The sequence below is a fragment of the Artemia franciscana genome, chromosome 5 (genome assembly GCF_032884065.1).
Source record: "Artemia franciscana chromosome 5, ASM3288406v1, whole genome shotgun sequence".
In the NCBI taxonomy this organism is placed as follows: Eukaryota; Metazoa; Arthropoda; class Branchiopoda; order Anostraca; family Artemiidae; genus Artemia; species Artemia franciscana.
This window is the reverse complement of record NC_088867.1, coordinates 4,947,112-4,973,691: the sequence shown is the minus strand read 5'-3', so window position 1 is coordinate 4,973,691 and position 26,580 is coordinate 4,947,112. Positions and strand designations below refer to the sequence as shown.

The window sequence follows — 26,580 nt, the reverse complement described above, 5'->3', positions numbered from 1 at the left end:
ATATACGAGCAATATTGTACATTTATTTATTTATTCTCAAAACGGCTCCATATTTTGTCGGGAAAATTTGCATCCTGAGATATTCTGGCCTAAGGAAATCATCTAGATAGGTCAGAAGTTTGGGAAAATTCGTTAAGAGTCTTAATTCTGGGAAAAAAAAGTCATGTAAATTACATCATATTTATGAATACATTCCAAAAGCATACATACGTCATTTGTGCCTCAGTAATGGTTGTATCGTTTTAATTGTCTATGATGAAGGCAAAATTACACAAGAACTTTTCAATAATTTCAAACCGATAGGCTATCTCCCTTCTTTTTCCCTCTTTGGGCCGAGATTGTTGGTTTATACCACAAAATGGTAGAAAACGACACCTCGCTGGGTAAAAATTTGTTAACTACTTAAAAAGGGCACTAGCCTTTTGATTTTCATCGAATGAGCCCTTTTCCAATATGCTAAGGCCATTAGTTTGACACAATAACCCTTGAAAAAAACAAAAACAAACGAATAAACACCTAATCGTGGTCATTCGTCTCGGATAAAATGAAAAATTTCAAAATTTTTGTAGAAAGGAGATTGAAACCTCTGAGAAGCTAAATTTGAGAGTGCAATTTTTTCGAAGACCACTCACACTTTTCGAAAATAAGGCAAGCTTTCTCAGGCTCGTAGCATTTAGTAGATAGCTTTAAACTTAACAAAGTATACACATCTAGAACCATTACAAAAACCCTTACATGTACATATACTGTTATCAAAACTGATTTTTTAGGGTTTCAGTTACTACCGACACCATTCACTCTTTCCTTGCAGTTCTTTACCACTAGCTTTTCGAACGTCTTCCTCAAGTCTAACAACAATAAACGTCACAGTAACCGAACAATAAAACACAATAAACTCAGTAAACGTCACAATGAACGAACAGGAATTCTGTTCTGAGGGGGAAGTATTTCTTTGGTGGGGGGGGGGGGGGGGGTAACAAAAAACTCAAAAGACATATGAAAAATTTGTTTATGTCCATTTTTGTTACTTTTCACGAGCGAGACAAAAAAGACCGGGGTTCAAACCCCAAACTCCCTTCCCGCCTCCCCGAATACGGCCTTAGACTTACGGCCAGTCTCTTCTTTACAGAGAATCGAGATCCATCCTCCCGGGTAAAAGTTGAGGGCTCAAGCCCCAAAAGGGCTTGATTCGCAAAAATTAAAAACAAAAACATACCTTATAAAAGGGTTTCCGTGAATTAGTTGACTGCTTGGGTATTATTCCAATACAGTAAATACCGCTATATACGTATGGAAACGTAGTCCAAATCATTGGTACCTATAATTAAATGTAAATTTATATATTAACGGAAACGCATCCAGGATTCGTTTTTTTCTCTTGGGGAGGGGGTCTAAAATTTTATATTCAAATGTGACAAGTATTTGCCAGAATTATCCCCAAATGGCAGTTGAATGTTAAATTACAACCAAATGCTAGTGATGTACGCTTTTTAATCGTGAAAAAATCATATCCATAGTACTGCAACAGCCAACAATTTGAAAATTATTTATCTCTAATTTGTGATTTCAGCTATAACTACTCCGTGACAAAATGCATGAGGGGTGAGGCTAGAGCCTTTCTACGAGTTGAGTTTAAGATAAGATTTTCCGAAAAATGTTAAAATAATTATTTTAAATCTAGCTACGCTCCCCAGAAGCTTAATAAGCTGATTCAACGAGGAGACATGAAAAAAGGCAGATTCAACCCGCTTCCAAAGTTTAAGATAAGATATTTTTGACAAAATATTAAAATAATCATTTGAAAACTAGTTACCCTATCTTGAAGTTTAATAAGCTTATTCAATGAGGAGACATGAAAAAAGAAGATTGAACCCACTTCCACATTTTAAGATAAGATATTTTTGACAAAATGTTAAAATAATCATTTGAAAACTAGTTACCCTATCGAGAAGCTTAATAAGCTTATTCAATGAGGAGACACGAAAAAAAGCAGATTGAACCCGCTTCCACAGTTTAAGATAAGACATTTTTGACAAAATGTTAAAATAATCATTTTAAATCTAGTTACCCTACACATGTGCTTCTACACATGAAAAGCACTGTCAAATCTAAGAGATTAGTGTTGGTTATTTATTAACACTCAACGTGACAACACTGGCTGATAAGAAGAGGTTATGAAATCACAGTTTCCAGATATACATAGACCTAAAGAATAGACCTGATATAATTTTAATTAGCTTTACTCCAGGCCTACCTACCTTAAGCCTACCATAGGATAGATTATAGACTATCTATTAACAACTGAAATTAATCATTTTTATACAATTCTAACAAACTTATGCCAGCTCTGCCTCTCAAAGAGACCATCTGTCTTGCCTTTACTCTAATTAGCCATGGCTCTTATGTTTTTATTCACTTCCACCGAGTTGAGCAAAAAAAAAATTTATTTTGCTTTCCTCTGTGCTTAAACACATAGATAAATATTACAGGGCTTATAACCCTCAAAGTATTCTAAGATCGATGATACTAGTTTTATTATGAAAACTACTGAAGAAATTCGCCCCATTATATAAATATGGTTCCAGCTAATAAGAACAATAATCCCACATTCCTCTGAGGCAAAGTTTCCAAATTAGAATTTCAAATTTCAGGAAAAGGATATCAGTATCGTTTTTTTTTATCTAAAAATGGCACGTTATCAGCTTCTCGCTAAATAAATTTTAGAGCGTGTTGCATCCATACAATTATTACATCTAGAAAGAGTGTTGAATGATACATCGATGTTTACAATTTCTGATTACGCTTTCGCTTTTAAAATAAAGCTTTTAAATAATCGCTTTTAAAAAATGCTTCATTGCTTTCAGAACAGCTTAGCAAATAGTTTTAACAATTGTCTTAGCAATTTGAGAAGACCAGAAGAAACAATCTTTATTTGAAAAATCAGCGACATCCTCCTTCAGAAAAATAAAAATTAGCCCCCAGAGTCACTTAAACTACGTAATAAGAAAGCGTAATCACTACGCTTTCTTATTAAAAACAAATTTTTAGAGCGTGTTATATCTGTACCATTATTGCATTTGGAAAGAGCATTGAATGATACATCGATGCATAACAAACTAATTAAAACCTCGACATATTTACCGACAAATGTCCCTAAACTGAAAAAAAATTTACCAAAAATGCACTTTCAGGTGGGGGGCAAACCCCCTCTTATGCATAATAATTTCTGTTCGTTTGAAGTTTTAATGTTGCTATTTACTTTCGGTTGAAAAAACTGTTTTTTTTTTTATTTAATTTCTGATCGTTTTTTAATAATGCTGGGAAATCCAGCACCAATTTTCATGGAAAATTCCCTTTCCCCATGAAAAATTCGTCCATGGAAAGGTTCTGCCATGTAACCCCCTCCGCCCAGCCCCTCACCAGAAAAAAACTTGAAAACGTCAGTATACTTCCCAGTAACCAATGCTATTTGTAAACAATGGGCAGAAGTCCATAACTTGCAGCCTTTCCCCGGGGACTGTGGGGGATTAAGTCATCCTCAAAGACATAGTTATTAGATTTTTTCGATTATGCTAAACAAAATGGCTATCTCAAAACTTTTATCGAGTGACTTTAAAAAAGGGCACTAACACTTTTAATTTACATTGAATGAGCCCTCTCACAACATTCTAGGACCATTGAGTTGATACGATCGCCCCTGGAAAAAAAAATAGTAAACACATCCGTGATCTTTTTTCTGGCAAAAAAAAAAAACAACAAAATTCCCCATTTTTGCACATGGGGGCTTGAAGCTTCTACAGTACGGTTCTTAATACGCTGAACATGATGGCGTGATTTCCATTAAAATCCTATGACTTTTAGGGATTGTTTTCCCCTTTTTTCGAAAATAAGACACGTTTTCCAGACTCGTAACTTTTGATAGGTAAGACTAAACTTGATGGAACTTATATATTTGAAATCAGCATAAATTCAATTCTTTTGATGTATCAATTGGTGTCAAAATTCCTTTCTTTAGAGGTTCGGTTATTAATGAGCCGGGTCACTCCTTACTTACAGTTCGCTACCACGAACTATTTGCTATCACTTTCCGGGATACTTAAGCAAGCTTCTATTTCGGACACTGGTAAATTATTAGTACCACCAATAGCTTAATTAAAACTAAGAATTCAGTAATAATGCCAAGAGATACTTACATCAGAATTCTGAATGTGCTGATCCGAGTGTTGAGCCAAATTGTGATCATAACAATTAGCTGGCTTTTCGGTGAGTTCTGATAGATTACTCTGAATAGCAATGTGATATGATGTCAAATTGCAGAACTTTGGCAAAGGCTTGAAACCAATCTAAAACATAAGCAAACAACTACAATAAGGCAATGTGCGAGTTACTATTTTTTTTTAAAGTTGTTTAGTTTTTTTTTTTTAAGATGAGAGATGGCTGTTTAGAGATTGCATAGTGTTTCGTCTGTTTTTTTTTCTTCTTCTTCTTCTTTGCGTATTTCTGTGATTTTGAATGAATAGTTATCATGTATATGTTGTTGTTTCGCTGCTGAAGAGGGACATTTTAGGTCCCTAAATTGAGCAGCATATTGTTGATTGGAAGTACAATTTTGTATGTAGTTTCTTTTTATGAAATAAGCGCATACCTACCTACCTACCAAGAACCAAAAAACATATTTTTGAATTTACATAGAGATAGCTCAACTTACAGTCTGTTAACAATCAAGATATTTACAATATTCCCATGTAGAGAGCATACAATGGAGAGCATTCTGTAATAACTGCATGAAATGCTATTGCCATTAGCATTTAATATGCTGAGACGCAGATAATCACCACCGGTTCTGACCTTAAGGGTCTAGTGCCGCATCCTTGACCTTTTTAATTTTTTTCTATTGCCACCACAATTCCTAAGTAGAGACTCTCAATGATCCAGCAACCAGCCTCTAGTCCCTTTGAGACTAGCTACCAGCCTTTTTGAGATTTCAAATACTACAATTACTGCATAAAATGATATTACCACCACAATTCTCAAGTAGAGGCTGTCATTAATCCAGCTACCAGCCTCTAATCTCTTTGAGACTAGCTACTAGCCTTTTTGAGATTTAAAATTCTACAATTACTGTATAAAATGATATTTTCTTTATTTACTCAAAACAAGAGAAGGCCATAAAATTCTATTACCACCAAAATTCCTAAGTAGAGGCTCTCATTGATCCAGCCTCTAGTCTCTTTGAGACTAGCTGCCAGTCTCTTAGAGATTCTAAATTCTACAATCACTGCATAAAATGCTATTACCACCACAATTCCTAAGTAGAGGCTCTCATTGAACCAGCTAACAGCCTCTAGTCTCTTTTAGACTAGCTACCAGCCTCTTTGAGATTCTATGTTTTACAATTACTGCATAAAATGCTATTACCACCACAATTCCTAACTAGAGGCTCTCATTGATCCAGCTACCAGCCTTTAGTCTCTTTTAGACTAGCTACCAGCCTCTTTGAAATTCTAAATTCTACAATTACTGCATAAAATGTTATTTTATAAATTTACTCAAAACAAGAGAAAGCCATAGGCTTTTCGCAATGTTGCCAACAAAATTCCAAAGTAGAGGCTCCCAATGAACCATCTACCAGTTCCTAGCCTCTTTGAGACTAGCTACCAGCCTCTTTGAGATTTTAAATTCTATAATTACTGCATAAAATGCTATTACCACTACAATTCCTAAGTAGAGGCTCTCATTGATCCAGCTAACAGCCTCTAGTCTCTTTGAGACTAGCCACCAGCCTCTTTGAGATTTTAAATTCTAGAATTACAGCACAAAATGCTATCACCATCACAAAGTAGAAGCTCTCATTTATCCAACTACCAGCCTCTAGTCTCTTTAAGAATACCTACCAACCTCTTTGAAATTTTAATCCTACATTTACTGCATAAAATAGTCTTGCCATTAAAATTCTAAAGTGGAGGCTCTCATTGATCCAGCTACCAGCCAAAAGTCTCTTAGAGACTATGTACTAGCCTCTTTGAGATTTCAAATTCTACAATTCCTGCATAAAAGAATACTGCCATCAAAATTTCTAAGTAGAAGCTCTTATTGATTAATATACTAGCCTCTTGTAAACACTTTGAAATACTACGTTATAGTTCGAAAAAATATAGATACAGAAACAATTTAGCAATGTACTATATATAATTAGCTATTTACATCTGTTTCTTCTGAAAAATAGTAGAAGAAAAAAAAAATCCTTTTAGCACAAAAAGAAAAATTATGAAATCAAGGTTCACTTATAATTGCTAGTTTCATGGCAATTTTGTTTGAAGATAGAATTCGATGATAGGGAGACCCCCAAAGCAAAATTGTTTTAAAAGAGCCAGAACAAACTGAAGTATACTCTTCAAAGCATGCTCTTTTTTAATAAGACTTTTTAATAAGAATTATCTGATAGAAAAAAAAAATTAATACAAGTAAGATTGAATTAATACAAAGCAATGGCATTTTCAAAATAAAATATTTAGCAAAAATTCCCACCTATAAGTTTTTTTATAGAGAAAATTAATATAAGTAAAGTTATGATAACTTACTTGCTCTCTAAGTCAATCCTGTGAAATGTATCTCCCCTGACGGAGGGTAGAGCATATAGGTACTCACAAGTTTAGACTTCTGGGAGGTAGAATTTTTCCTAAAGGAGGGGGTAATGAAAACAGTTCCATTTTAGGTTCTTAAATTCTTAAATTTTTTCCAGTGGGACCCTTAAGAAAGTATGAAGGGAGGCCCCCCTCATTTGTGCTTTCAGGTATGCTAATGAATACGCTTTTAAGATACGGATACATATGTCATGTCAAAATACTTCCAAAGGAACTGATGGGTTACATTTTTTTAACACAATTTTTTCTCATATCTGTAGCCTACTTATCCTACTAACTTCAGAGCAAAGATGCTACTAGTTTTTGATCATGGTACTTACTTATCAAACATAATATCTTGACAATGAGATTACAGTTAAACAGTATAAATTCTTTTTTTTTTATCCCAAAAGGGTGGATACCAACAAAGAGCAAACAATTTTGCACACTCACCTGTAGTACTGCAGATTCATTATTATAAATAAAGACAGGCTGAGAAGATTGTGAACCAAAATGACAAGGATTCTCTGACGGGGTAGGTTTGAGGTCAATATCTAAAACAGCATTTGAAGATGCCTACAAAAAAAACAAGTTGGTTAACAATCTGCATCTCAAAGGGCTAAGTAATCCTCTGTTGCTTAAGCGCCAATAAGAGGTAACTGTATGTTGGATCCCTTTTTTAGCAAGATTATGCCCCATTTTATACCCCGTGTATATTTTCTAATATTTTAATACCCCGTTTACACTACCTTCAGTTGGTATGAGTGACCAGTGCATTGTTTGGATACCTAATAAAATTTATTCTGAACATGCTTACAAAAGTACGATGTAGAGACCCTACTTATCAGAGCTAATAAATATGTACAAGGAATGGGTCTCAGCTTTCGACTTGCAAAATGTCCTATCATTTTCTAGTGGTGACACAATAGTGACTGTAGACACGTAGAAACGTAGAAACGTGTGTAGATTTAACGGTGTAGAAACGTAGAACACGTAGTGTTCTACGTAGATTTAACGGTTTAACGGTAGATTTAACGGTGTAGAACACGTAGAAACGTGTGTAGATAAAACGTGTGTTTTCTAGTGGTGACACAATAGTGACTGTAGAAACGTAGACACGTAGAAACGTGTGTAGAAACGTAGACACGTTTCACACAGAAAACGTGTCTACGAAATCTGGCAACCCATGGATTATGCAATATACTTGCAACCTGACCAAACTGAGAAGAAATACAAATGCACGTAAAATAAGATGTTCATGTAGTCACTTAAAGGGGAAACTTGATTGTCAGAGATGAATAGGTATCTCAGGCTTAGCATCCAGGCTTGATTAAGGGACAAATAGACAGACTTAACATTGTACACAAACAGCTGTAAAATTAATGCTTAGACACAGCTACTTAACATATGATGAAGCACTGAAATTACTCAACTTGAATTTCCTTGAAGTTATATACATGACTTGAGACATCAATGACTAAAATTGTTGAACCTTCAAACTCACTGTGGTTTATAAACTGGCCTTGAAAACCTTCCTATCGAAGGACCAAACACTAGACGCCAAAAATCAAAACAAAATTGTTAACAATCAATTATTAATCATCTAGAAGTAATGTATAAACAGTATTTAATTGTTGCATTTAATTAGCGGCATTTATGTTTACAGTGTATTAATTTTTAAGCAGAAAGGCATAAAATTGTGTCTAGAGGGGACTGACAACGTAGAAAACTGTGTGCATGCCTACATTTTTAATATTTTTCAAGATTGATTTTCAAAACTTTTTCCACAAAATAAGCTTTCAAAGAAAGGTAAAGATCTCTATTAATTCAAACGTGAGCGGAAATTAAGTCAAAAAATTTTCCAAGCATAAAACTACCACTAATCACTATGAATAAATAAATGAAACTCAAAACAAAGAGAAATTACATTATTTAGCCAAGTCAAAGTCAAAACGAACTCCTTGACACAAACTAAAAAAACAAAGCCTTTTGGTTTCTTCAACATCCCCTTCAACACACGCTAGAAGCTTCAGCTTAATACAATCAACCATTCCTGAAGCATTTCTGATGCGTCCTCTATACAACCTGTGTGGGCATTTTGGAAAACAAAAAAACAAATGACCATGGATTGTCAGTTTAATTGACATATACTGATATTTATTTCTTAAAGTTTTTATTTTTTTATTTATAAAAGTAAAAAAAATGAAAACATTTAAAACGTGTTTTGTTTTCAGTAAAGCGCAAATAATAAGTTTGAAATATATATATATATATATATATATATATATATATATATATATATATATATATATATATATATATATATATATATATATATATATATATATATATATATATATATATATATATATATATATATATATATATATATTATATATATTATCTATTATTTATTATTCATTACTTATTATTTATTATATATTATATATTTTCTATTATTATTTTTTACAGTTTATATTTTTTATGTTTGGTTTTATGATGTGCATTTGTTTCTGTGTTTGTGCTATTGCACTGGTGATTTCTTTTTTCACTACAGGAAAAGCCGAGTATATTAATTTGGAGAATTAAGTAAATGATAAGGGATATGATGAAAAAGGCAACATTTGCATGCTACCAATATTATTACTACTACCACCACTACTACTACCAGACTACTCTGTTTGCTGTATTGACTGGAAATTTGAGCTAAATCAAAAGATGCTAAGTGGATACAAATTGTCAATAAATCATACCCCTTTGAATTGATTTGGGTATTGAGTTGTAACTTTCAGAGAATGCTTAAAGGGGAAGATCTCTCACCAAAAGGCAATATGTGCAAACTACTACCACTGATACTACCTCAACTACTACTTTTGTTGCTGGACAGGCAGTCATGTCGTAAGTAAGTATAAGCTGTCATATAGAGAATATTCAAAACAATAAATAAGACAAACAGTTCAAAGGTGACCAGCCAACACAAGGGTCCATCAAGAGAATTCACAATTCCCTATAGGCAAAGACACATCCCCAAAGACACAATTATCGGCCCTTTCAACAAGGCTGAACAAAATAGGTCTCTTAAAATTTCAATCGGTTATATTTTGTGGAATGATAAGCTTGGAGGGGGGAGATTACTCTCCATTCAATTTTGACTCTTAAAAAGGGCACCAAAACTTTGGGCTTCCAATCAAATAAGCTACTTCCAATCCAAGGCTCATATGAGCATCCATTCCATAAAAACCTTATATGCCTAGGGGCAGCAGGGCATAACTTACAACCCTTGCCCATGGGTTCTGAGGGATTGTGTCCACCCTAAAGACATTGTTATACGATTCTTAGACTATTGGTTACAAAATGGCTATCTCACAATTTCAATTCAATGTGTTTTGGGAAGAGGATGCCAGGGAGTGGGCTAGCTGTTCTCCGTCATGGTTGACTCTTAAAGGGACTAGAACTATACATTTCAAATCAAATGAGCCTCTTCTAAAGTTCACACGACCACCCCTTCCATAAAAACCTTATATACCCCTGGGCATAACTTACAACCCTTACCCACAGTGGACGATTTTTTAACAAATGGCTATCCAAAATTTTTATTGTACACATTAGTGGATAATACAACATAGGAGCGGGGCAGTTGCCTTATATCACTTTGACTATTAAAAAGGGATTAGAATATCTGATTTCTAATGGAATGAGCCTCCTCTAGAGTTTATAAAACACCCTTTCCATAAAAACTTTATATGCACTTGGGGGTTAACTTACAGCTCTTGCACAGAGGGCTGTGGGGGTGATAATTCTCAAGCACATAATTTCCAGACCTTTCAACTATGCTGAAAATATGGCTATCTCAAAATTTTCATTAGGTGTGTTTTGGGAACTGATGGTTGTATGGGGGGGAGGCTTGTTGCCCTCTGATCTTTTTGAACTATCAAAAAATGTGGGCGTGAGAGGGGGGTTAGTTGCCCCCCACGCCGTCACTTTTTACTATTAAAAAGGGTACTACCCGTTTCAATTTCCAATTGAATGAGCCCTTTTCGAAGTTCCTATGACAAGACCTTCAATACAAAGTGCCCTCATCCAAGACCCCCCCCCCAAAAAAAAAAAATAATAATAATAATACATTGGCCCTTTACTTAGGCAGCAGTATTACCCTGCCTATAATTTCCTACAAGACTTAGCTTAGGTGGGGTAGTCTTATCTAACAGTGCTTGATGTCTTTCTCTTTCTTTGCAAACATATGTAAAGAGAAGCTTAAGAACTGAATTAAGAACTGAATTAGACAGATTTTCAGCACAGCAAAACAGATATTTGCACAGCAAATATATGTTGCACAGCACATAATTTGCACAGCACAGCAGATATTTGCACAGCCAAACAGATTCAGCACAGCAAAACAGCATGATATTTACAGTAAGTAGTTCAAAGGCATAAAACTTATTAAATGAGCAATAATTACATATGTATATGGATATTTCTTCAAATGGATATTTCTTGTTCAGAAAACAAGACTATATTTTCTTCTTCTGAAAATTGACATACTAACATTTTCCAGTGTGAAAAAACAAACTAGAAAGGTTAAATTTTGGAAAAATTCGTTTCTCCCTCCAAGCACCCTTGATGGATTTTTCATAAATTGCCTAGTGGCTGAAATAGAGGCCCAAACCCCAGACACAAATGCCAACCAGAAACCTGACAGTTAGACTAGGGTGAGTCAATAGCAATCATGTCATTATTATTCTTAAACAATCAGACCTGAGTGAATCAAATGCGTGCAGCAAATTGACATGCAAAATAATTCAAACGTTAGATTGCTTCACAGCAATATTGCTTTATTCATTTATTTAATTTATTGCTTCACAGCAATTATTGCAATATTTGCTTCACAGCAATACTGCTTTATTTATTTATTTAATTTATTGCTTCACAGCAATTATTGCAATATTGCAATAATTGCTTCACAGCAATAGTGGGAAAAAAGCAATGTAGATAGGCGCCATCTTTGGCAAGTTCTTTTAGACCATTAATTTAGGAAAACATTTTTCATATGTCACATTCATATAAGTTTCTTATCATTCTATTTTCTTCATTAGCATATATAAGCCTGCTAGTAGATAGCATGTTGGACTTCTACTCTGAGGGTTGTGGATTTGACTCTTGTAGTAGTCTAATTTTTCATTGGAATGTTTTTCCAATCAAATTTTTAATATGAATCATGTCATAAATACGTGGAATAGTTATAATAAGTTTTGACAAAGATGAGTGTCTGTGCTAAATATTTTAAAAAGCACATTACAAATTAGATAAATTCGAAGACCACACTGCCTTTCCATGACGAAAGTAAAACAGTTCAAAATAGGGATGATACCATTTTATTGACAGTGAATAGATATAAAATTATTTAACTGGATATTTCGAACACATATACAGTGTTCATCATCAGCAGTAAAACTGATGATGAACACTGAATATGTGTTCGAAATATCCAGTTAAATAATTTTATATCTATTCACTGTCAATAAAAAGGTATCATTCCTATTTTGAACTGTTTAATTTCGACATTACAAATTAATGTGACTGTAAATAGTAAAGAATAATTTATCAGTGTAAAGATGCAAAACAAATTGAAATTACAATTCTTGAGAAAAAACGTCTTTTTTTTCACGTAACAAAGAGTCCTGGTACTCTATCATTCAATGATAAGCAATTGTATATATACCTGTATACTTATACTGTATACACTTATTACTACTTATTGTACTCATTACTTACTGTACTTACTTTGTTATTATTATTATTATGTACTTGTACTTATTACTACTTATGTACTTATTACTACTTATTACTGTATACCTGTATACTTTTTCTCAAAAGCAGCACTATGTTTTCCCCCCTGAAAACTGGCAAACTGCCATTTTCCAGCTGAGAAAAATCAGCTGAGAAAAATCCAAAAAGGTCACAACTTTGGTAAAAATCTTTTTCCCCTTTCAGCCCCTTCATATTCTTATAAATTGTTTGCTGATTGAAATTCTTTTCGCCAAGTAAAACTTGGTCAAGTGGTATCTTTCACCAGTGGCTCAAACATGATCATTAATGGATATGGAAAAAATGTATATAAATCTAGAGAAAACTTTGTCAGCTTTCTATTCTTTGCAGTCTACTTCTTTTTACATTATTTCATTTATTCACTTTAGTTTCAAGGATCTAGATACAGTAATAAAACTTTATGTGTCTAGTCTACACAAAGTGGAGCAAAAAACAAAATATATTACCATTTAAGACTTATTACTACATTTCGCTCAGCACCTTCCTTTTTTAGTCAATTAATTAAAAAACATTTTTCCCACAAAATAATTTTTCATTATTTTATTATTTTTAAAAATGAGCAAAAATAAAGTCAAATAATCTTCCAAGCATAAAATAACCACAAATCACCATCAATACATAAATGAAACCCAAAACAAACAAAAAATACAATAAATAATCAAGTCAGCCTCAAAAAGAGCAAAAACTAAAATGAGTAGAGCAGACACCTCCCATACTTTCTGAAGATTAGAATGTTAGTTGTACTTCACTGAAAACTAATAAATTTGAAATGTTTTCACTCTTTTAACTTTAATGAATCAAAATTATTAAGACTTTATGGAATAAATATCACTATATGTATACTAAACTGTCAATCCACATTTGTTGTTTTTTTTTGTTTTTTTTCAGTAGGTGTTAGACCTACTCATGTTAATTGCTGCTTGTTTTGAAGACAACTTGGTTATTTACTGTAATTTCTGTTCATTTGGGTTTAATTTATTTACTGATTGAGATTTGTGGTATTTTTATGTTTAGAAGATTATTTTACTTTATTTCTGATAATTTTTGGTCTTTTGGTATAATCCACATTAAACTGTCAATCCACATTTATTTATTTATTTTTCAATAGAGTGCAAATTATGTTCTGGTCTTTGTAATGCATCAGGGCTGTCAGCCCTACTCATGCCAATTTCTGCTTGTTTTGAGTATGACTCAGTTGTTTATTGTAAATTTATGTTCATTATGGGTTTAATTTATTTATTGATGGTAATTTGCAGCATTTCACTACTTAGAAGATGATTTGACTTTATTTTTGATCATTTTTGGTCTTTTGCTCAATTCATTTTCCTCTTTCAACATTCTTTGAGTTCTAACTTAATGCCCAAATTCATTCTTGAGATAAACCTTTTAGACAATCTGCATGCAGATAGTGTGTTTTGATTTAGTTCGTCTTAAGTAGTAAAAGAAGCAGTAGTACTGCTGTATTAGTAGCAGCAGTAACAGTAGAAGCAGTAGTATTAATAACAGTAACAGCATGTATTTGTTGCCTTTTCGTCACTTGGTCTCCCCTCATAATACCCTGGAAGTTTCAACATGATATGGTAAGCTGTTCCAAAAATATTGATAATGCACCCTTTTGACCCCTTTTAGACATCATTAATATCTTGATACTCTTAGTCTAACAAACAGTTACAATTAAAGTAGTAGTTGGAGTGGTTTAGCAGCAGTGGCAGCACTGGTAGTAGCATTAGTAGTAGTATGTACATATTATCTTTTGGTAAAAATTGATCTTTTCTTTTAAGCATTCTCTGAAAGTTCCAACTTAATACCCAAATCCATTCTTAAGATACACCCTTTTGACAATCTACAGGCACATAGTGTATTTTGATTTAATTCGAATTTTTCTTCAATATTTTGTCAAATTTTCACCTCCATATGCTTAGCCTTAACAATACTAGCACCATGGTAGCAGTAGGATCAGCAGTAGCAGTATTATTACTGTATTAGTAGTAATAGTAACAATAGTAGCATGTATATGTTGTCTTGGTAAATTGAATATCCCCCTCATGTAACCCTAGAAGTTTAATCTTGATTTGATAGGCTGTTCCCAAAATATTGCTGATGTGCTCTCTTGACAATCTATATGCACATGATGTTTTGATTTAGTTCACACACACCCCCCCCAATATTTCCACAGATGTTCATTTCAATATCCTCAGGCCTAGGTAATACTATTATAAAAGCAGTATTTTTAGTGGTAATAGAAGTAATAGCATACAAATATTGCCTTTATGGTCAATTGGTCATCTCCTTTACAATTTCCTAAAAGTTCCTAATTAATACACTCAGATATACCTGAATTTTGCCTTTTAGACAACCTATATGTACATAATGTGTCTTGATTTAATTCAACAATGCCCTCAACATTCTCTGAAAGCTTTGCCTGAATGTCCTTCATCTTTTTGGCAAGTAAAGGTCAGACAAACCCAACTTATTCAATAAATTATAGTTGCCTAACTTACAGCCCTTGCCCTGGGGGCTGTTGGAGATTGACGTCCCCAAAGAAAAAACTAATGGACCTTTAAACTATGCTGAACAAAATAGCAATCTCAAATTTTGACTGGAGGTGTTTTGGGAAGAGATGGAAAGGGTGGGGGAGTGGCAGGCTGTCCTCTAATCACTTCTGACTCTTAAATAGGGCACTAGATTTTCAATTTCAATAAAACCCTTATATGCCCAAAGGCATAACTTACAAACCTGTCCACACACCCTGGTGGTTGTGTCAACCTTGGAGGCATTGTTATATGATGTTTGGATAATTATGAAAAAATAGAAATTTTGAAAATGTGATTGAATGTGTTTGTAGAATAGTGGGGTGCTAGTTACCATTTGATCACTTTTGACACTTAAAAAGGGAATTAAAACTTTTAATTTCCAATCAAACAAGCCTCCAAAGTTTATAAAGTTACCCCTTCCATAAAAACCTTATATACCCCCCGGGCATAACTTACAACCCTTGTCCCCAGGCTGAGTAAGGTTGTGTAAACCCTGGAGGCATTATTATATGATCTTTGGACTCTTTTGAACAAAATAATCTGACAGTGGCTATTGCAAAATTATAACAGATACATTTGGGGAAAACAGGGCAAGAAGGAGGGGGCTAGTTGCTTTCTGATCACTTTTGGCTCTTAGAAAGAGCACTAGAACTTCTGATTTCCCATGATGAGCCTCCTCCAAAGTTAATACAGCCACCCTTTCCATAAAAACTTTATATGTTAATAATGGGCAAGTAGCATAGCTTATAGCCATTGCCCTGAGGGTTGTGGAGGATTGACATTACAAAAGACATAATTACTGAGCCTTTCAACTATGTTGAACAAATTTTATTTGGATGTGTTTGGGGAAATGATTAGTTCTGGTGGGAGGCTGGTTTCCTTCCAATCACTTTTGAATCTTTAACAGGCATTAGAGCTTACAATTCTCAATCAAATAAGATCCTTTTGAAGTTTCTAAAACAACTCCTTCAGTACAAAGTGCCATGGTGAAAGAAAAATAACAAATAAGCATCATAAGTATTTCCTTCAAGACAACTTCCTTTCTGTTGTTTCCAATAAAAGAGATCTTTAAGTTATTGTTGATCACCAATTAAAGTTTAGCAGCCATGCTAAGTCTGTTTCATCTTCTGCAAATAAATACCTTGTTATCATAAAAAGAACCATCTCCAGCCAACACCCAAGAGTTTTTATGAAGCTATATAAGGTGCTTGTATGACCATATCTGGAGGTTGGAATGTCATTGGCAGCCCTTTTTCAAAAAAGATAAGAAGCTGCTTGAGGATGTCCAGTGTTGGGGCAATAAGAAGGTTAGCAGCAAGAATAAATTTCCACACAAAGAAAGACTACATCCTTTGAAGGTGCCAACACTCACATACCAAAGAAAAAGGGGTGATATGATTTTAACCAAAAAATCCCTTCCTAAAAACGCCCTTTCTGGTCTCTTTGCACAGCCCTTGCATTCTGGTACTAGAGGACATTCAATGAAGCTCCCCGTGCAGTATTCCACGAGTAGACATAAAAGTCATTTCTTCAGCCAAAGAGTCATCAATCTATGGAATCAACTGTCTGAGGAAACAGTTTCTGCAACTTCAACTGACACGTTCAAGTCCAAACTTGATAAGGAATGGCTCTGCCAGGAGTTCCTTTACAATTGGGAAGCTAAAAGGTCCTACACAAGAGTCTAGATGAACAGCCACAACCTACACCAAACGATTTTTTTTTGTCATTGGAGCATCACAAGAATTGAAAATCCTTATATTGCTCCAAGCGTGATTTAAGGTAAATAATATTTTGAGCCTACAATGCTCTTTACTTAGGCGGTGCTATTGTACTGCCAATGATTTTGCTTATAAGCTGAGACTAAATAGAAATAAAGAAAGACACACTTTATTTTCCAATTAAAGAGTCTTTGATAGACTAATCTATCAACAAGGGAAAATGGCATCATTTTTATACATTCCTGAAAAAGGCTTATGTCAACTATGCCTCTCACTCAGACTATCAACTGTCTTGCCTTTTTCTCCAATTACCCCTGGATTGGGGGCAACCTGATTTGAATTCAATACTACTGCCACAAATGTAATAGCTACTTCCATCAAAATAGTATCCCAGCCCCCCCCCCTCCCCTCTCCTTAGCAGGGCAAGATACAGTCTCAGACTGTAGACAAAGGCTTGCAGATTTTGTGGGTTCGCAATTATTTTTCAGCAATAGATGGTTCATAATGCCAAATAAAGCCAATCTTATAAAAAAAAAAACAGTAAACTTTGTATGCAGCCTAAAGTGATATCTGGCAACATTAATCATCAATTTACAACAGTGTGAATTATTATATTTGGAAAGAGCATTGAATAAGAAACGAAATTAAATGCAAATTATGAAAAAGTTTCTAAATAAACATCCAGTTCCAAAATTTGTATACAGGGTATATGAACTACAAATTAGTCTTTTCAGATAACCATAAATACTTCATCCTTGTCTATAACCAAGCCTGTAGAAATAAATCTATCTTCCTGTCAAATACTAACCAGTAATCTTAATCAAAATTCTTAGTTCTATTCATTGGTTGTGGGAAGTGCTGGTACTTGAGCTACCTGTCCCAAGCAGTGTAAGGCCTATAGGCTGGCTGGTACCTATATGGTTCTTTCCATTCACTCCCACTCTCTTCTGCACATTCTAATTCATTAATCAACCCCTTTTCCATTGTTGTCATTGTGCTTTAGTGATCACTAATCAATTTGTCCCTTCTTTAAGATGCCAATAGATGTCTCAAATATCCTTCTATCTATGTGCCAAGGCAGTGCAGGCATTTGGTATATTAGCTATGCAGCAGAGGCACTTAAGGGAAATAGCCTACACACTCAGCATAAGCAGTTGACACATGGAACAACCTGTCTGAACCTTGCCATCCAAGCAACAAACACCAGTAGCATCAAAAACAGAGTTGACAAGTCCTGAGAGAAACACAACAACAAATTCAACACATTTGCTGAGTGGTCAACACAACTTAAAGACCAACCAACTACAAACCCATCAAACAAACAGAGGGCATCAAACACGCATTGGTGCTGAACAACTTTAAGTAAGTAAGTGGCTGAACATCAAATAAGACATGCTGAATAATTTCATGTTGAGTAGCAGACACAGCATAGAGGGAAGTGATGTAACTTCCAATTAAATAGCCAACTATTGAGAAGAAGGGCACCTGATTTCAGACAGTAATATTGCACTGTGTGTAATCTAGTATGAAAGGCAGATCAAATCAATTTACTGTGACTAAGATTAAATCTTTGCCTAATAATGTCTTGTGAATTGAGGTCAGAGGGAGGACTTGGGTTTAACAAAGAAGCCTTGGCTGCTATTAAATCAGCACTACATTTAATATAATGCTGCATTACATTGTGTCATTATATTTGATGCCTTTATGACTCAGAACACATTGGAAATAAATCTGGTTGCCTTTGATCTGAAGTATCAGAAGTTGTCTTCTAATATTGAGTAAGTCCTTATCATTGGCAATTCTACTAATTTTTTGAGCAATGGTATTGCCAATTTGGAGTTAGAAAGACAAAGAATGTTCTCATCTATACTACTATAATTTATAAGAAAATCTAGGGCCTGGTGAATGGCACATAATTTGGCAGACAAAATGGAAGATCCAAAAGGAAGGGGTGAATAAAGGTTAAGGTCTAGTGATGGTATACATATTCCTGCTCCAGCTCTCTCACCTAAGACAGATCCATCTGAATAGATTTTCCTGTGATTAGGGTACAACTTTGAAATCTGTTCAGCCAAAATAGTTTGTATCTCATAATTGGGAATTGGGCTTTTTAATAATCAGAAGAAGTTCTGCTTGACAAATAGGTGGACTAATTTCCCAAGGCAAAATGTCAGTAAAGAGACATGCATAAGGGGAATATTGACCCCAATTTGGGACCTCCAGTTGAATTTGATTGCAAGATGAATGGGCATTAGCCAATGATGACTTCAATGCAAAGGCACATTTATACACAACATGCTTGATTCCATACACTTGAATTTGCAAGAAGTATTTCTTTCTTTGACTGCATGCTCTTTCATTTAGGTAGACCAAACCATACAATTGCTTTATTTTAGACAGTGGAGTATGCTTGTACAAACCCAGAGCAATTTGAACAGCAAAATCTTATAAAGGTTCCAGGGTTTTAAATGCAGAAGGGGGACACATTGACAAGAATTGGATACTATATTCTAAATTAGAACAGATATATCATTTATAAAAATTCAACATAACTAGGGTGGTATCACCATTTACTTCCAGGAAGTTTCTATAAAAACAAAACAAAGTTCAAATTCAAGTTCTATTTATTTTCATAAAATAACAATAACAAGAACAATATCCCAAAGGGCTCAATGGCCCGTTATTTGGGAAACGGCATACAATAAATAAAGAATCATAAAACTTGTCATAAACATACTAACCAACATCTAAATATAAATATGTAAGGAAAAGAAATCAACTCACCAGCAGTTCCCACGAAACAGCAACCCTCACATCACCCGATAATAAAATAACAATTAAAATTCTCGCGTCATCGAGGATACAACACCAACAAAACAACAACCCAAAAAAGAAAAAAAATAATAAATAAACCATAAGAAACATTTAATAAGAAGCCTTTAATAAGAAACTTTTCATCTGTCTCTTAAAGGAGCCAAGTGTTTGTGACAGCTAGATCTCAGCGGGAACCAAGTTCCAAGCACATCCCACAGTCACAGCCAGGCCAAAGTCTGAACAAACCGAGGGACTAGCTGGAATCATCACATCCTCCCGGTTATGTACAATATACAAATTTACTTCCCCTACTAGTTTCAGCAGTCCCGAAAAACAACATGGGAGATCTCCCTGGAAGTATTGATATGCCAATGAAGATAGAAATAAAACATAAATATCTTTAATTTTGAGGAGGTCAAGAGGAGTGTGTATAGCCGACTGGAGAATTCTTGCTGCTTTATCATAAAGATTGTGAATAGGAGCAAGTACTGAGGGAAATGTGGACATCCACACACACAAACAGTAACATATATAAGGGTAAATCAGAGAAAAGAATAAAAGACGGAGGATAAAGAAAGGGAATAAACACTTTAATTTTCAGATGATCCCAAGTCCACAGTAAATTTTCACTCTTATTATTTGAACATACCACTTAAATGATAAATTTTCATCCAAAAGAACTCCCAGGAATCGCACATATCGATCCAGGGGACGACTTATGGAGCCTCTTGGCGTATGAAGCTCAGTAATTGTGGGGCAGCTCACACCTTCACAAGAAAAACTAAGAAGGTAGGACTTTTTTACATTTAAAGTTAGTTGATTTATGTCAAACCAAAAGAGTATTTTCTCAGTCATTGCTTGAAGCTTTAGAATAAGGGATGATTCATCCGGAGCTGCAGCACCTAAAGTAGTGTCATCTGCAAATGCTATTAATTCTTCTTGACTATCAGGTGTGAACACCAACGTACTCTGAGAGTAAGATTTGTGACACAATCCACAGCAAATATTGTTAATTGAGCAGTTAAAAAGTCGGTAGAGATCGTTCACATAGATGAGGAAGAGGGTTGGCCCAAGAATAGAACCTTGGGGTACTCCATATTCAATTGGAACTTTTTCATCTGTAACTTCTGTGGCGATAGATCTGTCAGTTAGGTATGATGAGAACAAAGACAATGCTTCCCCACGGACACCAAAATGACAAAATTTACCAATGAGAATCTTATGTGTTAGGCTGTCAAAAGCTTTCTTTACATCAAGAAAAATGGCTGCAGGAATAAGATAAGAATCTAAAGATCGTTGTATAAACTGAAGAAGTCTATTACAAGCATGTTCTGTAGAATACTTTGGACAAAACCCAAACTGATGCTGATGGAAAAAAAAATTTAGCTTCAAGAAATCTCACCAGACGTTTGAGCATTGCTCTTTCAAATATCTTAGAGAACACTGACAGACGAGAGATCAGCCTGTATTTCCCAGGATCCTTTCTGTCACCATATTTCTAATTTCCTGCACCATAACCTTCCCAAGAACCATTGATTTCAAGCACGAGGGACCTAAGAACTGCTTCCAAGACTGTGACACAGAGGAATAAGAAATGCTATTAACAGTTTTTTTTCCCTATCTCCACAAAGAATTTATTCATATGATGTTGAATTTGGCCTTTTTCTGTTACAAGTTGATCATCTACAATGAGAGACTTAGGGAGACCTTCTGGTTTCATGGATGGCCGACTAACTTCCTTAATCACATCCCACGTCTTTTTTATATTTTTACTGCAATCAACAAATCTTTTTGTAAAATATACTGTTTTAGCTCTGCAAATAATTGATTTCAGAAAATTACAGTACAACTTAAATGCTTCTGACTTGGCCTTATTTGGTCTTTTTTTGCACTCCTTCCAAAGGTTCTGCTTCCTTTTTATTGATTTTAGGACTCCAGATGTTAACCAGGGAGCTACAGGTGTTGATCTTTTTGATCGAGGATTTTTAAAAGGAGCTTTTAGACAATAAGACGTGAATTTTTCCTTAACAGTGTCATAAAACCGGCCAAATATGTCATTATAATTGCCTACACTAATATTTTCTGGCAGAGAAAAGTCCCATTTATATGTACCAAGATCTTCTTTCAATCTATCCAGCTCCACTGGTGAGCAGCAAAATCTTGGTTTATCCTGGGGGACTAATCTTTGTGGATTTTGGAGGACTTGAAACAGGGCTGAAACTGGCAAATGGTTGGAAATGTCAGAAAGCAGTACTTCATTCCTAATGGAGTGTAGTGATGAAAAAATATTGTCAATTAATATTGCTGACTGGTTTGAAATCCTTGTCTGTATGTTTATACAAGGAGCCAATCCGTACGAAATTAGTAAAGACAAGAGATTAGAAGCCTGCCTAGATGACAATTTTGTAAGGTCAAGGTTAAAGTCACCCATCAATATGACTTCATATTTTTCAGCAAGAACTTTCCTAAGAACGTATCTAATGTTTAGAATGCAACATATCTGCATGATCATGGATTTCAAAACAAAGAGCAACCAAAATGGTCAAAGGTCTAAAAAAAAATGCCATATGAAGTGTTTACATCACTTGAAGCTTCCTACTCTTGCATACTAGAGGAGACATGGTAACATGATTATGGCCCACAAAATTATTTCCAAATCTCTCCTTGCCCCCCCTCCATAGAAAATTCTGTAATTAGAGGGCATTCCAAGAAAATCTTCAAGAGATGCTCCTTAATCTAAGAAAGAAGCCATTTCTTCAGTCAGCATGTAACAAACTTGTGGAATCAATTCTCTGAAGATACAGTGGCTGCTGAATTGACAGGTGTATTTGAACAAAATCTTAACAAAGAATGGCTACAGCAAAAGTGCCTGTACAACTGGGAAACCATTGAGCCCTTAGCCCAAATGTAGCAAGCAACCACATCAAACAACCTACAGAAGTCATAATGGAGCATTACAAGGATGGAGATTCCTTAGATTTGCTCTAAGCTGTGAATTAAGGTACCTATGATGAAACAAGGGTAAATATGGATCAGTCCATATTTTTAACCTAAAGATAAAGTTGACATACCACTTGATGCCATTTTTATGTTGTTTCTGAGTATAATAATTGCCTTTGTTGCAAATTCAATTTTGAGCCCTTTTTGAACCCTTGAACATGGTAATTTCTTTCTAGAGCTTTTGGGTATAAAAACAGGGTTAAAAAATTGGTTTCATTCTTACTATTTCATTGTAAATCCATTTTGTCAAAGTTAGTCTACATAATTTAAAAACATTGATTTGTCATGAATTAAGTCAAATAAAAAATGTAAAACAGTTCTACCATGTTTTCTTCTTATTCTGTTAGGTTGCTTAAAAACTGCTGTTTCACCTAAATGTAGAAAAATGTCAAAGCTGACAGAAAAAAACATGGCCAATAGAAAAATAGAGAAAGTATTGTTAATTTTTTTTTACCCAACTTAGTCATAATGAATCAATGTTTGTGAATTATGTAACTTTTATATAAAAGCCTAGAGGCTTTTTTCTGATCTAACTTTTTTTCTGATCAGCCTAGAGGACAATAAAATCAATTTATAAGGGAATTCTAAACACTTTTATACCTAAATACTATATAAAAAAATTTCATTTTCAACAACACATAAAGGGCATAAAAATTGACATCAAGTGGTATATCCATTTTGTTTGTAGGTCAATAATATGGACTGCTCTACATTTACCAAAACAAGGACCAGAAAAACAAGAATGATGGGCTGGTTTGGAAATATGGTATATAGGCTAATTTGGGCTAGCATATAAAAGACGTGTTTTGGGAAAGATCACTTTTCTTTGGAATTCCAGAAAAATAGCTTTTAGGACCAACCCTATTTTACTATAGCATTACGCAATCATGGAATAGAAGGGCCTAACAAGAACACTGCCTTTTTCTAATATTAGAAAATAATATTTTAATATAAGAAATCTATTATTTGTGATTTAAAGAATAAATATCAAACAATAATATCAAACAATTGCTCATCACAGTCGGGAAGCCCCACCCCAGCCCCCTCCAAACCAATCCGCAATGGAAACCTAGTTATATCATTGCATTTTCGTGTAAATAGTTTTGTTTCCCCAGTGCTTTGTTTTGATAAATCATCTGTTGATATTTCTTGTGAAGCTTCATCCAATCCTTCTCCAAATGTTTCCCATGTCAATCTAAGTGTTTTTTCTGCTAATGATAATTCAAATGTTATATCTAATAATTTGTTCGTGTCATGTCAGAATTCAGCAGATTCAAGTTTTTTATGTACCATATCTGATGTTACCTCTGAGTCTCAACAGCCAAATTTTCCAAGTCAGAAGCCCCTTACTGGAAATACTTTAGGTGTTCTTTCAAGCAATGTTGACTGTCTGACAAATAAGCTTCTAGAATCTGGAGTACTTCTTAGGGAAGAAGCAGCAGATTTTGCAAGTTTTGTTGAAATGTTACCAAAACATAGTTTTTGGTGGTTACTGAAACATCCCTACAGATCTTGGGATATCAACTATTTAGCAACTTGGAGCACCCAAATTGTCAAAGAGGAGTTGGTGTTTATGTAAGAGATAGTATCCAAGTTAGTGTTGTAAATCCTGCTATGCTTGATATATCTTTGATTGAAAGTGTATGGCTTGATATCTCCATTGCTAATAAAAATTTGCATCTTGGGTGTGTTTATCAAAGTCCAAGTGCTCCTTCCCTTGAAGATAGTGACTTGCCCTCAAAACTATCATTGATGAAATGACATCTTCAATATCCCTTCCTAGCTCATTTGAGTTAATAATAACTGGAGATTTTAATTTTCCTGCAATTGAGTGGGTTGAAGTAACTGGACATTTTTCATCAAATAGTAGAGACTCACCTTTTTTACCTTGCCTATCAAATAATTTTCTTCATCAGACTATTGATAAGCCTACATGCTATAGAGCTGATCAGAATCCCTTGCTATTAGACCTTGTCATATTGCATGATACTGATTCACTCATTTGTAATGATTATTTACTGCCAATTGCTAGTAGTGACCACCTAGTTATTCTGTCTGTGTTGTCCCTAAATAGTTGTCCTCAACCTAAATTTTGTCCTCAGACTTTCATGAACTATGAGGCAATACAGCAGGAACTTTAATCTGCAAACTGGTCAATGCTTATCACCAGTGACATCAATGAGTCATGGCTAAATTTAAAAAAACTTTCCTTGCTTTTGAAAAGAAATATTCCAGGGTTATTTTTAGGAAACAGCCCAAAACACTTCCCTTCCTCACTAAGGAAGTTAAGAAGCTGATTAAACAGAAATCTAGAGCTTGGAAACAGTATTTGAAGAAGAGGAACCAGGAGACCCTGTAAAAAACTGAAATCTGCTTACAAGGAAAAATTAGCATCTGAGATCAAGTTAAACCCAAAATCTTTCTGGAGACATGTCTCTTCTAAAAAACCCAAATCATCATACTATTCCTGACCTTGTTGACCAGAGTGTACTACACTCATCTCCAATAGATAAGGCTGACATTCTAAATGCACAATTTGCTTCTGCCTTTACCCAAAACTCAGGTACCTCCTCACCAGATCCTTCATTGTATGAAGTGCTTTTCCCTATGCCTGATCTGTCAATAAGTGAAGTAATGGTTTTCAATAGCCTTGAAAAGCTTGATGTAAATAAGTCAAATGGACCAGACAATGTTCATCCATGTCTTCTTAAGGAGTGTTGAAAAGCTCTCAGTTACCCCCTGTGCATGCTGCTCCAGTTAGCTTTTCAAAATGGGGAACTACCAAATGATTGGAAAACATCTTATATAACCCAAATCCATAAAAAGGGACAAAGAGACTCAGCAGAAAATTATCATCCTATAAGCATCACATCTGCAGTTGTTAAGGTGCTTGAGAGATTTGTTAATAAAGCTCTAATTGAACATCTTGAGGTCAATAATATCCTTTCCACATCACAACATGGATTCAGATCTGGTAGATCTGTGGACACTAACCTCATCCAAACATATGAATTAGTGACTACACTGCTTGATAAGGGTTTTCCTGTTGACATGATTCTTCTTGATCTGTCCAAAGCATTCGACAAAGTTTTCATGAATTCCTCATAATCAAATTGAGGGCTGCAGGTGTTGTACAGTGGATTATGGGCTTCCTTTCTGAAAGATCACAGAGTGTCAGTTTTCATTAACAAGGAAGTCCTCATTTCTCTTCTCCCACAACTATAACAAGTGGCGTGCCCTGGGGCACTATTCTTGGACCAATACTTTTCAACTTCTATTTTAACAATCTACCCACCCTTCTTTCAAATCTTATTACCCTTTATGCTGATGACTCACAACTAGTTGGATAAGCGGCTACTCTCTCTAAGTAGCAATCAATTCAAACAGATCTTGACAGTGTAGGAAGATAGGCTAATATGTGGCTTCTGTCTTTCAATGTTGACAAATGCCATGTAATCCATTTTGGCAAACACAACAAGCATCATAAGTATTTCCTTCAAGACAACTTCCTTTCTGCTGTTTCTGATGAGAAATCTTGGGGTTATTGTAGATCACCAATTAAAGTTTAGCAGCCATGCTAAGTCTGTTTCATCTTCTGCAAATAAAATCCTTGGTACCATAAAAAGAACCATCTCTAGCCAACACCCTAGAGTTCTTATGAAGCTATATAAGGCTCTTGTATGTCCATACCTGGAGGTTGGAATGTCATTGGCAGACCCTTTCTTCAAAAAAGATAAGAAGTTGCTTGAGGATGTCCAGTGTTGTGCCACTAAGATGGTTAGCAATATGAATAAATTTCTATACAAAGAAAGACTACATCATTTGAAACTGCCAATGCTGACATACTGAAGGAAAAGGAGTAACATTATTTTAACCAAAAAAAATCTTCTCTAAAAACACCCTTCCCAGTCTCTTTGCACAGCCCTTGCATTCTGATACTAGAGGACATTCATTGAAGCTCTCCATGCAGCATTCCACAAGTAGACATAGAAGCCACTTCTTCAGCCAAAGAATCATCAATATGTGGAACCAGCTCTCTGAAGAAATGGTTTCTGCTACTTCAAC

General features: G+C 34.7%; 1 protein-coding gene across 2 annotated transcripts in view; it reads right to left on the bottom strand.

The window, feature by feature from the left end:
- Positions 1–1,183: 1,183 nt before the first annotated feature.
- The window catches only part of LOC136026913 (uncharacterized), a 31,680-nt gene continuing 6,283 nt past the window's right edge, over positions 1,184–26,580 (bottom strand). For both annotated transcript variants that reach the window (XM_065703743.1, XM_065703742.1), the window contains exons 3-5: positions 7,077–7,199; positions 4,194–4,343; positions 1,184–1,318 (exon numbers count right to left, since the gene is read on the bottom strand). In XM_065703743.1, the coding sequence (XP_065559815.1) occupies positions 1,199–1,318; positions 4,194–4,343; positions 7,077–7,199 (393 nt within the window). In that variant the 3' untranslated portion in view covers positions 1,184–1,198. The remainder of the gene's footprint in view (positions 1,319–4,193; positions 4,344–7,076; positions 7,200–26,580) is intronic.